Raw genomic sequence first — 12,146 nt, 5'->3', positions numbered from 1 at the left:
TTAAAACATTAAAAAGCTAAACTATACATAGCTTCTACTCTTCAGCAGCTCCCAGGCTACGTTTTTGGCTTTTTTATGTAGTGATGTGTATGCACAGAGATGTGTGTGTATACATATATTTAAAGGCAAACAGCAGACAACAGAGTTTTGTGCAATAGTCATACTGAATATCTAAAATGCTGCCATTTTTAGTTTACACTACAAGTGGAAACAAGTAGTGTGCCCTCAAAAATACCCCTGCTGGGGGAAGGCAAAACTTTGTTGAGGGCTGAACTTGGGAGGAAACAAAATAATGACCCAATTTCTTGGGGGAAGGAGAAGAAAGAAGAGGCAGATACATGCCTGAAAGAAAGACCAGAAACCAGATACCTAATTATACCCTGCAGTAAGCTGTCAGAAACTGGCAGCAGTGGGAGGGAAGGAGGCAAAGCTGATCTCAGTGAGTTTGAGCATAATCTGCTCCAACCATACTTAAAATGCCTTTTGTGTGGGAAAGGAAGCTTCTGGGATTCTCTGACACACGCTCTGTACTGCACTTACCTAATCCATTCGAATGGTCAGGGCTGAAGTTACAGACAAGTGTAAAAAAGTTTCACCTGGCCAGCACCAAAAGTCAACGATGCCTTGGCTGCTGAAGGCAGTCTTTGTAAGGAAACTGCTGATCCCGAGTTACGGGGCAGGGAATGCAGATACTCTTCCAAAGGATACACAAGTGTAACAGTCTATTGCTCGTAATTACATGTCGGTTCAAAGAGCTTTCAACACCGGCAGAAAATGCCAAGATGTTTCTTTTCATGCTTGTAGCGGGGTAGGGGTTTGGAGAGCGGAACTGGGGTTTGCTCTTGGTATTTTGTAGTTGCTCAGTCTTAGCATGGAGCATGTATTGATCTGACCTTGAGGAGAAAATGAAAGTTCTTCATAGTAGAAATGGTTGAAAAGGAAAATTAGGTTTATTATAGTGAATGAAGTGTTTTCTTGATGAATGTTTTCTTGATGGAGTTTTGGTTCCTAGAGAACATGTAGCTGCCTTGCTGGTGTGGGGTTTTAAGCTGCTGCAGACTGGCTCTGTGAAGGTCTGTAAGTGCATAGTGTTCATCAAATTGACTGTGGCAGTAAAAAAAAAAAAAAAGAAGAAGAAGATTTGTGCTTTTATAATTGGGGTTAGGAAGGTCCAGTAATGGAAGGGTTTGGGCAGGGCCCCAAAGGTACGAGGGTGAGGAGGGAGCAAGCACTTCCCAGGGGTTACCCTGGCAGGCATTTCTCACAGCACGCCCCTGGGAGCAAACTCCTCCAGGGCTCTCAATCCTGTAGTTCAGGTTGGTCCTTCTTCAGTGTTTAAGTCTGCACCTTAGGCTGGGTAAGGATTTCTCTGGAAATCTAACTCCCAGCTAAGGCTCTCCTACAAGGGACACCTTAACCCTAGGCTGCCCTTGCCCTGCAACCACAGGTCCTCCCTCTTCCCGCCTGCCTACCTTGGATTCAGGAACCTCCCCAGCCCCTGCAGGCATCCTGTGGTGTCTGGAGAACCATTTCCACGAGCCTGCTCTTGCCCTGCTCACACAGCCTCAGCCCACTAAGCTGACAAGTGTAGTGATTAAAACACGCAGCACCTGGGAGTTTCAGCTTGTGATCTCTCTCTGCTTAACTAAACCTTGATTAGCCCCGTCCTGGGTGAGTGCTCCAACTACCAGAGCACTGGCTAAAAGGAGAAGGCTGATTAACACGTTTTATCGTTATTTATTAGAGGTCAGGGCCATAGGTTGCTTCTCCAGGATGCAGAAAATAATTCAATTCCTCTCTCTGCTGAGAATGGGAATCCTTGTCCCATCCCTCCAAAACTGCTTTACTGATTGTTGCTTTCAACACCAAGTTCTCAGGACTCTGCATCACGCCTGTTTTGCTGTCTAATGTGCACCCTGTGAGCTGTGAACTTTGTAGATGGGAAACCTTCTGATGAAATATGAGAACTATGCAAGTGAATTGGCTGTTTCTAGATCATTAAAGATGATGGTTTCACCTAGCAGGATCTTTAATTTTCCATTGAAGTCAGGGGAAGCTTTTGGTTCTGGTCTGAAAGTTTGCCACTTAATTGCTGAAGGGGTATCTTTCAGGGTGGTTCCCTCAAGAAAATCTGGTAACAGTTTGAAGAGCAGGGATAAAATGAAAAAGTGAACAGAAGTTGCCCTAACAATCTTCTAGGGCAAAGACGTGAAAGAGAGCAGGATAATACCCATTAAATGTACACACAGAAAGTCAAAATTTATTTCAAAGCAAACATCTTTTATTATTTTCCATATGTGCTTGATCAAAGTAGCAGCTCTGTAACTGCACTGAAATTAATATGAAATCTAAAATAATCACAGTTTGTGATTTCTCTGAATGATATACAATCACTCTTCTACAGTGCACATGACACAATCTGAAACATTGGAGGGAGAAAGACGTGGCAGGATTAGGACTGGAAGGAAGGGGACAGTAGTGTTATCTGATTCCCTGAATGCAATGTTAGTGCTTGCATGTGTCCCTGGAATAGAGGAACTGACTTCTCTGGCCACCATGTTACTGCATGCCACAAAAGCTCTTGGCTTCAGATCCAAAACAAGGTCTATCCCTTGGTTCCTTCCTGCTGTTCTCAGTTGCAAGCTCCCTTCTGCCTTGACTAAAACCTGTTCATCTTTGGAAGATGGAGTTGTTAGGATCAGGTCTTGACCCTGTTTGTTGTACAGGGCAGTGCATCCTATAAACGTTAAGGTGCTGGATCAGGAGTGAAGTCCCCTCTCCTGCTTGGCCCCATGATCTGCACAGAAGTATCCCTGCTCTGAAGGACAGAAATATGGCTTCAGAGACACCACTTCTGAGCAATATATGAGGCAAAGGAAGAGTTTCACACCAGCCACGCTTGAAGCTAATTCCAGGAAGCTGCACTTCCAAGGAAAAAGGACTGAATTCTAGCAGTAACAGATGTCCATAAATGAACTGCAGATAAGCTAGAAGCTAGTACAGCACTCTAGCACAACTCATGAACACAGGAGACCTGCCAAGCACTTTCATTAATAGTAACCTTCCAGAATCAAGCCAGTGTCCAACAGCAGCTGGAGAAGCCAGATTTCCTACTCCATCCACTGGGTCCACGCAATTCCCAGGCAGGGACTTGGACAAAGTGCACTGTTTCAAGGAGCTGAGAAGGGGAAGAGGGGAAAGGTCTTGGCATTGCTCAGATCAAGGGCAGCCCATCTGGCTAATTAGTGCAGAGAGCAACAAGCAGGGTTTTTATGCAGCCTTATTTGGCATGAACTAGGGAAAGGGTACAAGATATTTCTAGATTCCTTCTCCTCCCTTCTGTTCAATTTCAACTCACAAGCAAAGCACTTTCTTCAGTTCTTTATCACTGAAGTTCCTCCTACGCATTTTTAAGACTCCCAGAACACTGGTGGAAAAACCCCCCAAATCCAGAGCTAAAAGCAGATTTGGCATCTGAAGCAGATTCACATCAGTCAGCTCACCTCCACTGCTGCTCCAAAGATGGAGATGCCTGGCTCCCTCTCGCTGCAAATGCAAACCTCTTCCTTCCTTGGAAGAGATGCTGCAGCCCCCAGGGCACAGTGGTTCAGCAGCACCTTTTCTCTGAGTAGCTGGCACCACACTTTTAACAAGGCAGAGCTCTGCTGAAGGCTTGCTGCAGGTGGACAGACCACAGCATTTCTGCAAGCAGCACCCACCACACTGAAGGCATGGCTCGTTTTTCCTGCCAGCAGCCAGCTCCCTGAGGTCTGGGTAATCATGGCGTAGAGGACCATTCCAAGGAAGCCCGTGGAAGTTACCACCCAAGTCAGCAAATGCTGCAAGCAAAGGGAGTGCTCCTCTTCCTGCAGTGGATGGAAAGCGAGACTGAGGGACACTGGAGCTACCCCATGAATAAATGGGGCTTGGGCTCCAGTTTCAGGCCTCGCACAGCACAGCTGTGGCTGTGAGAGGTGCTGCAGCTAAAGGACCTTCCCTATGGCATACACCAAGTCCTTCCCTGCGCCTCCTCTTCTGGCAAGTGGAGACAGGCCCATGTCTTGTGCAACTAGATGAAATGGTAATTTCTTTTTCTCTCCAGTGAAAGGAAAAGGATTCAAATCTGTGTCCCTCTCATTACAGCTGCTTTTAGAAGCAGCCACGCAATTCTTGTCCTGGTGAGACAAAGGAGAAGAGCCCCAAGTAGTGCTGAGAGGAAGAAACTGCTTCCCACTGTGGATTTCACATACAAAGAGGTATTTTTCTGCTCCTATTCATAAAGTAAAGAATAGAGAAACAGAGACGGACCTCTTTTGCCTGGCTAACTGAAAGAGCACCTGGTCTGCTTCATACACAGAGCCTGGCACAACATAAGACTAGAGCAGTGACCTTCCTAGGAAGATACATCAGTATTGAGAGGATGGAGAGCTGCTGGAGCAGAATTGCAGTGCACATGGATGCTGAGATTTGAATTAAGAACTCAAACTTCTGTGCAGAACATCTTGTTTGTACCCTGTGTGTGGAGCTGCCTGGTAAAGCAGGAAGGAGGAAAGAAGAGGCAGAGCAGACCTACTTCTGATACTTCAGAAGTGGTGTGAGCTGACTGCAATTAGGAAAACCAACTCAGCTGTGTTGGCTCCAAGGCTTTGCATCATATACACAGACTGATCTGTGCTTCTAAAATCACAATGCTCCTCTGACACTCCTCGCTAAGCCCGATCTTTCACAGGAGTTTCTCATGCAAACCTTGCTTATCTTTGGAATGTCTATGGAGGCACAAGTCTTATCTTTCTCTGGATAGCCTGAGCTGGGAGAACAGAGGCAATAGAAGGTGAATGTTTTTAGGGAAATGTTCCTGGGCAGGCAAGCCCCAGCTGCTGATTCATGTTAGGGGGATTCTACCTGCACGTTAAAGGAAGAGGAGGGACCAGAGGTCAGACTGCATGGGGTATCCCTGAGCTGCAAACCACATGAGGGATGAGAGGAACAAAGGAACTGAAAGACACTGACATTTGTATTCTAAAAGATCAGGCCTGGGGATCTAGGGCTCTGGTACCACCCTGGCTTGATGATCTTCTCTTTGAATCCTTGCATGCAAGGAAGGAGCAAAGGTGGACTGTGACTCTTTTTGTTTGGCAAAAGAAGGGCCCCTCTTGGAAGCTGTGCCAGCTGGAGCAGGTGGATGTTCCTTGCAACAGTTGGGATCAGAGTGGGTGCCAAAACAGCCTCTTGCTGCAGCACTGAGTTCTGGGCAAAGACAACTCTGTCAATTCAAACTCTGGTGGTTTCCTCTGCTACTGAGAGCAGGCTGCTGGCTCCCTAGCGGGATGTGAAAAGGCAGGACTGTTCACAGAATGCTAAACAGGGGGGAGGGAACAATATAACTTTCACCTCAGCCCTGCAGCAAGTTGCTCTGGCTACGGCAGCTTCCTTTGAGGGGCCCTGCCTCTCCAGAGCTGCCGGATGACTGCAAAACAGAACTTTGTTTCAGACTGACAGTGATACAGTGGCAAATCCCCAGGCAAAGAGAATTTGTTAAAGTCCGTAGGCACTTCTTCTTCACAAGGAGAATGTTAAGACTTAAAGCCTTCTCTTGGCACAGTGCCACCACAGCCCAGCTTCTGGTGTGCTGGAGTCACGGACTGGACAAACAGCACATTGTAAAATGGTTCGCTGGCTGATGGCGGCTCCTTGTGTGGGGAAGAGTTTCGCCCTCAAACACCTCCCAAGGAGGAGGGTGGGCTCCCTTGATCTTTGCACACAAAGTGTGGAAAAGAATGAGCTGTGAGAGCTGAACAAAACTGGGATTGCTGGGACAAGCCTGCTCCTTATACCCTGTTTCCATTATGGTTCAATTATGGCTGGCAGCAATGTATGGTCACAGCTGAAAGTCTGTGGGTGGCTGTCAGGATGGCAGATGAGTACCAAAAAAATTAAGGGGCTTTTAGTGCTGCAACAGGGAGTTTTCTTTCACGTTACCTAGATTAGAAGATCATCCCAGGTCCCTGCCCATTCTCCCCATCTTCCCTTTCCAGTACATAAAATCCCTTACAGTAGATCTTTAGGCACACCTGTCTTAACCCCTAGCTCCAGTTTTCTTTTTTAAAGGCAAGTTGCACAGCATCATCCACATCCTGCACTATGTACGATGCCTCCACCAGGCTGGGGTCAAAGCAGAAGTCCCGATGTCCATGGAACACTGCCTCCACTGTGTGTGGCTCTGTTTTCTTGGGAACATCACCACTGTGGCGGTAGACCCCAGTGCAGACCAGAATCGACTCGCAGCTCTCCACTGAGTTGTTGCAGTCATTCCTCAGCTCCAGGTAAACCTCAGTCTGGGGACTGGCTGCCTGTGGGCTCCTCTTCACCCCAGCCTGGACCTGGTTCTGCTGAGCTGACTTGAGGTAGCTGTTGTAGAGGTTTGCCCCATAGACATCAGACATAGGGTTGTCCCTGGATAAGGTCACAGTGTGAAACAGAAATGAGAAACAAGCCCAAGCATCTCCCTCTGGCTCTGGGGGATTGGGATTAAGACAGCACTGAAGGAGGAAGGGGTGTGAGATATTTGCTAACATCAAGAGGAGCACCCAGAGTGGGCCACTGAGTCTACCGAGCAGTGTGTCCTGCTCAGGCCTACAGTACTACATCTGGGTCTCTTAATTTTGTCTTTAATCCAGTCACTTTATGTGCACTCTGCATCCTACAGTCCACAGCTCTGCTGCGTAGGGCACAAAAGGCTAGCAAGGCTCTGTTCCAGGATGCGAGGCTCCAGAGACACCACTGGGATTTTGGTATTAAACCCACCAAATTAAACCAAAAAAACCCCAAAACAAACCAACCCACTAAAGGGCAGTTAGTATACAACTCCCTACGGGAAACCAGCAGGAAAAAGCCTCTTACCCAACTGCATAGAGGCGGCGGATGGGAGCCTTCCAGCCCTGCTTCTCTGCCTGCTGTTGGATCAAGAACTGGGCATAGCGGTAAGTGACCGGGCTGGGTTTGCCAATCAGGGCCTCGTACTTCAGTTCCCTGCCTGTCACCTTCTTGTAGATGTTCTCCAAGCACAGAAGGAAAGTGCCATGGCCAAACCTGCCCCAGAAAGGAGGTCATGAGTACCCCAGTAACACCACTGAAGCAGCAAGCACTCCTTGGTTACTGCCTGTTTCGGGTATGGTGTCCACCCACACACACCATCCACAGGCAGTGGTCTGGCTTTTGCTTGTCCCAGGTTTCAATCTTTGTTTCTCATGCAGCTTTCATGCGTCTGATGCTAATTACATCGTAAAGTCAAACTCTTAAAACATTCAAATGCTGAAAAAATGCAGTAGGAAAAGATCATCTGCATGAGAGAAGTATGAAATAGGCTAAATCAAACACCACATGTGCTTTTCACCTGGGCATCTTGGCTTCAGCCATCCACAGGAGGTCCATGTTGCAGGCAAGGATAGGCAGATGAGGGTATGGTACATCTTGCAGCTCTGCCCCAGGGTTCCCATTGCTCAGCAGTACATCAGTGATGAGCTGCAGGCTTGTCTCCCACCTCACCGGCTCGCCAAACAGAATCACCCCTGCACGATTTTGAGAGCTCTTTGGAAACTCACAGCATCCAAAAGCCACCTGCTAACAAAACCCCTCCTCTGCTGGGATGCCCTGGAACATACAGCTACCACTGGAACACGGCTGGTGCCAGGGCTCCAGTCTGCACAGCACCACACTGTGTGCACCACTGGTCCCAGATACTGGAGCATGGCACAGAGGAAAGTCGGCTTTGCTTTCATCCAGCTTTTTCCAGCAGTGAGGCTGCCTCCTGGCTGTGCCCTCTGAATATGCTGCCCGTGGATACCAGCGAGCTGACAGCACATCATTAGCTCCCATCCCAGCTGGCCTGCCTTGCTGCTAGTTCTGCTTGCTGCTCATATGTAAACACAGGCCACTGCTTACCTTCTATAGTGGGGAAGCCAGTGGTTGGAGGAGGCTGCCAGAAGAAAAAGAAGGCTGGGTTAGTAATGCAAAACCTAATGCCATCTCCAAAACAAAACTAAAAATGCCTCCTTTGAACCTGCCAATGCGATTCCATAAAAAGGCAGGACAAAGCCACCTGGAATACCGAAAGAAAATTTTTTTCCCCCTCCCGCCATCCCAGATGGGATTTCACAAATCTTGTACTCCTCTCTCAGAGCTGCAGATGTCAACCAAGCCATCTTACCCCTCACTGCAAGGAACAGCAATGGAAGACAGGTGTGGCATGAGAAAGGCGAGGGGAGAGTCGCTGCCCTTCCTGCAGGAGCCAACACTGGGAAGAGCAGAGGTGCTGCTTGCTCAGTGTCAGTGCCAGGCTCTTGCTAAGGGACGTCACCAGCAGCCAGCTGCCCTGTCCCTTTGCAGCCTCCCTGCCCTGAGCTGTGTGCTGTGACCCCCTCTGCAGCAGAACAGCCCTTCTGCTGCTGCTGCTTCAGGGAATTACCAGTTCTTTTGGCCTCCGGCTCAGGTCCACCATGTCTAAAAGGGGATATGCCTTCCTCAGTGCCTCTATGGTGACCACGTGCTTGAAGCCCAGGCTAGTTCAGACCATCAAGGAATGTTGTGGAGACTGGTTTGTTTGGGGGTTTCTAAGTGACTGGTTTTTTTTAAGTTACTTGCAAAAGTATCTGTAGGACTAAAGAATACGAGTCCTAGAGCAGTGTGGTAATGCAAAACCTCATAGCCTTCAGCCAGACTGTGTTCCAACCTATGGATGGCCCTAAAGGTTACCAAAAAAACCCCAAAACCTGGCTGAGGTGACTCAACAGCAATCCCTGGAACTGGGCAAAGAGCAGAGGCTGCCACTTCAAGACAGAATAGATGTGCTTTGGGAGACCTTTATGCCAGGGTGCTGATATTGGTGCAGCACAGGGGGCTGGGGAGGCTCAAACAGAATCAGTGAAGCCTTGGTCAGCTCAGTTAGTGCAAGGAAAACGGTCTGTGCTGATAAAAACATACAGGTGAAGGATGAGCTGCGTTTGCTTGCAGAACACCTTGTCCTTAGCTCACCCTATGTGCCTTGGGGAAACACAGAGAAGGGCCATGTTTTTGGAACAAATGAAGTTAAACATTGAGTCCGGGGTGTGACCCTGCGTGCAAGGCTGAGATGGTGCAAGCACTGAAGGCAGTTCTTACCTCCCTGCAGACACGTCTGACCTGCTGGTCCTTCGCCTCAGCCAGGCACTATGCACGTGGGATTGCTACTTAGACCACTTCCCTGTGCTGGGATGCTCTGACTCTAATGACATTTCATAAAACAGTTTAAGTTGGAAGGGACCTTAAAGATCATCTAGTTCTCAAACCCCTGCCACAGACAGGGACACCTTCCACTAGACCAGATTGCTCAAAGCCCCACTGTATTTGAGTTCCTTCAAGTGCTGTCAGATTCTGGGGAAAAATCTATCCATGAGACAGTTGGAAGTGATCTCTAATGGGCTTCGCCATGAAAGAATGGGAGGAGCACAACTTTAACTCAAAAGTGAGAGACACCCAAAGCTGATGGAGTCCTCATGGTCGCATCCCACCAACAGAACAGCAACCACAGGAGAGGTAATGAGCATGAGAAGCCAATGCTGAATAGGGGAGCCAGGAGGTGACCAAAATGGAGATCAACAGCGTCTGCACCTGACCATGAGGACTCTGCCCCATAAGGTAAGCCCAGTGACCTTTGTGTCTCCTTGTGCTTCTAGAAGCTGAGCGAGCGGGAGCGAGCGGTAGGGGCAGGGCAGGAGCAGCAGCCTTTAGCTGGGATGCCGCAGCGGGATGTACAGAGCACCATGAGGCACACGGAGCAAAGGATACGCGTGGGCGTTCTCCTCCACGGGCCCCTGCCCGGCCACCAGCATGCACCTCTGGTGGAAGCGGCTGAAGAGCTGCAGCGGGCTGTGGGACAGGATCACCTGCTCCGGAGACACCTGCGGGACAGAGCAGAGGCCGGCTGGGAACCGCAGGCAGGACTTCGCCCCCATCTCCCGGCGGTGGCGTGGCTGCCGCCCGCCCCTGTCCAGCGCCTCGGGCCGAGGCACAGCACTCGCGGTGCTTCCCTGCCGTGGGCTCCCTCCTCCCACGGCCGGCACACCGCGCCGGGAGCGCTCCCGCTGCCCCGTCCCCGTTACCTGCAGCCCCAGCGCCTGGGACAGCTCTCGGGCCTTGGCCGAGCGCAGGCAGTTCCCGGCGTTGGTCAGGAACACGAGGGGCACCCGCAGCCGCCCGCTGCCGTCCGAGAGCCGCTGGAAGGCGCGGCGGGCGGCGGGCAGGGCCTGGCTGCCCCGCACCAGCACGCCGTCCACATCGAAGAGGAACCCGAAGGCCGGCGGCTGCAAGGCGAGCGGAGGGCACGGTCACCCGGGAGCCCGCCCGCCCGTGCCCCGCCCGCCCCGCGCCCCGGCCGCGCACGCACCCGGCTGTGGGCGCAGAGCCCGCGGGCGGGCGGCCCCGGGGCGCGCAGCAGCGCCCGGCCGGCCCGCAGGGAGCCGCGCAGCGCCATCCGCCCGCTCCGGCCTCGGGCACGCCGCCCTGCCCGGACTACAGCTCCCAGCGAGGCGCGGGCCGCGGGGCGGGAGCGGGGCGGGAGCGGGGCGGGCGCGGCGGGGCGGGGCGGGGCGGGAGAGCGGCCGGCAGCCGCGGGGCCGGGGAGCGGTGCTGCCGGGGAAAGGGGCTGCCGGCGGAGGGGGTGCACCCCCTGCTTCGGGGCAAAGTTGTGGGGGTTGTGGGTTTGGGGAGAGCTGGAGAGAGGAGCGGGTGTTGGAACGGGACGTGGACGGAAAGGGGTGCGCTGGCTACATGGTAGATGCGTGCAGAATCACCGGCGAGGAGAGGTTTGGGCAGGAGGGAGCGAAAGGCTTTGACCCCTACAAAGCAATCAGACCGGGTTTATCTCAGCCCTTCACAGAAACAAAGAACAGGAGACTCTCGGTCTGTGAGCAAAACTGCTGCCGAGCTGTGCGGCCCGGGCTTCATGATAACAAAGGCGTCGCTCCGGGCATAGCCTGGTATCAGTCTAGCGTGGTTACTGCTTACCCTGCCTGCAGTATGCATGCCAAGGAATTGCACTGCAGCTTGTTATCTCTGCCAGCTGACCAGAGCAGTGATTGTCCCCCCGTACTCGGCACTGGTGAGGTCCCACCTTGACTGCTGTGTCCAGTCCTGCGCCCCTCACTACAAGAAATTGAGGTGTGGAACAAGTCGACAGAAGGGCAACAAGGCTGGTGAAGGTTTTGGAGTACAAATTCTATGAGGAGTAGCTGGGGGAGCTGGGAGTGTTTAGCCTGTAAAAGAGGCTCAGGGGAGAGCTCATCACTCTCTACAAGTACCTGAAAGGAGGCTGGAGCCAGGTGAGGGTCAGGCTCTTCTCCCAGGCAACAGCGACAGGACAAGCGGACATAGCCTCAAGCTGTGCCAGGGTAAGACAGGTTGGGCATCAGGAAGAATTTCTTCTCTGAAACTGTGGTCAGGTGTTGGAACGGACTGCCCAGGGAGGTGGTGGAATCACCATCCCTGGAGGTGTTCAAGAAATTACTGGATGTGGCACTCAGTTCCGTGGTCTGGTTGACAGGGTGGTGATCAGCTGAAGTTCGGACTTGGTGACCTTGCAGGTCTTTTCCAACCTTGAGAATTCTGTGAGTTGCTGCCCTGCCTTTGCTCAGCCTTTTCTATGCAAACCCTTTTTCCTGCAGATAATAAGGTTCTCTAAAACTCTGGTCACTTTTTTTGCTCTTGGACAGACTCCGTCCCTCTTTCCTGCACTGTGAAACAGAAATCTTGCCACTAAATTCTGCTGAGGCCCTTCCAAACCTGGGGAAAGTAAAAGGTTCATTTCACATCCATGGAGATGAAACAATGTTTGTTTGCTTTCTGACTGGGCTTAAGATCTCCTGAGTCCCTCGACAGGGCAGGTTTAACACGTATGACTTTAGGCATCAATTACACAAACAGTGTAATTGTTTGTTTTTACGCTTCCATTGCCATGAACACCAACCTTAATTTGTTTTTGACCCACTTCAACACCCAGAGCCCTATTTGCAGAGCTATTAAAGCACTGGCAACTCAGAGGTATACATTTGTACAGATGGTTATTCCTCCTTAAGTGCTTTTGCCTTAACTGAATTACCTACCGTTTATTTTTT

The 12,146-nt window shown here is 50.9% G+C and overlaps 1 protein-coding gene across 1 annotated transcript; it reads right to left on the bottom strand.

Moving 5' to 3' along the window:
- Nucleotides 1-2,259: 2,259 nt before the first annotated feature.
- Nucleotides 2,260-10,515, bottom strand: HDHD5 (haloacid dehalogenase like hydrolase domain containing 5). The gene is made up of 8 exons (XM_032107930.1): nucleotides 10,421-10,515; nucleotides 10,137-10,337; nucleotides 9,823-9,935; nucleotides 8,465-8,558; nucleotides 7,942-7,975; nucleotides 7,394-7,568; nucleotides 6,901-7,089; nucleotides 2,260-6,453 (listed from the first exon to the last, which is right to left on the bottom strand). Exons 1-8 carry the CDS (start codon nucleotides 10,505-10,507, stop codon nucleotides 6,084-6,086), a joined length of 1,263 nt encoding a protein of 420 aa, XP_031963821.1. The 5' UTR covers nucleotides 10,508-10,515; the 3' UTR covers nucleotides 2,260-6,083.
- Nucleotides 10,516-12,146: the final 1,631 nt, after the last annotated feature.

This window comes from Corvus moneduloides, chromosome 4 (genome assembly GCF_009650955.1).
Source record: "Corvus moneduloides isolate bCorMon1 chromosome 4, bCorMon1.pri, whole genome shotgun sequence".
Lineage (NCBI taxonomy): Eukaryota > Metazoa > Chordata > Aves > Passeriformes > Corvidae > Corvus > Corvus moneduloides.
This window is presented reverse-complemented; position numbering and strand designations above follow the sequence as displayed.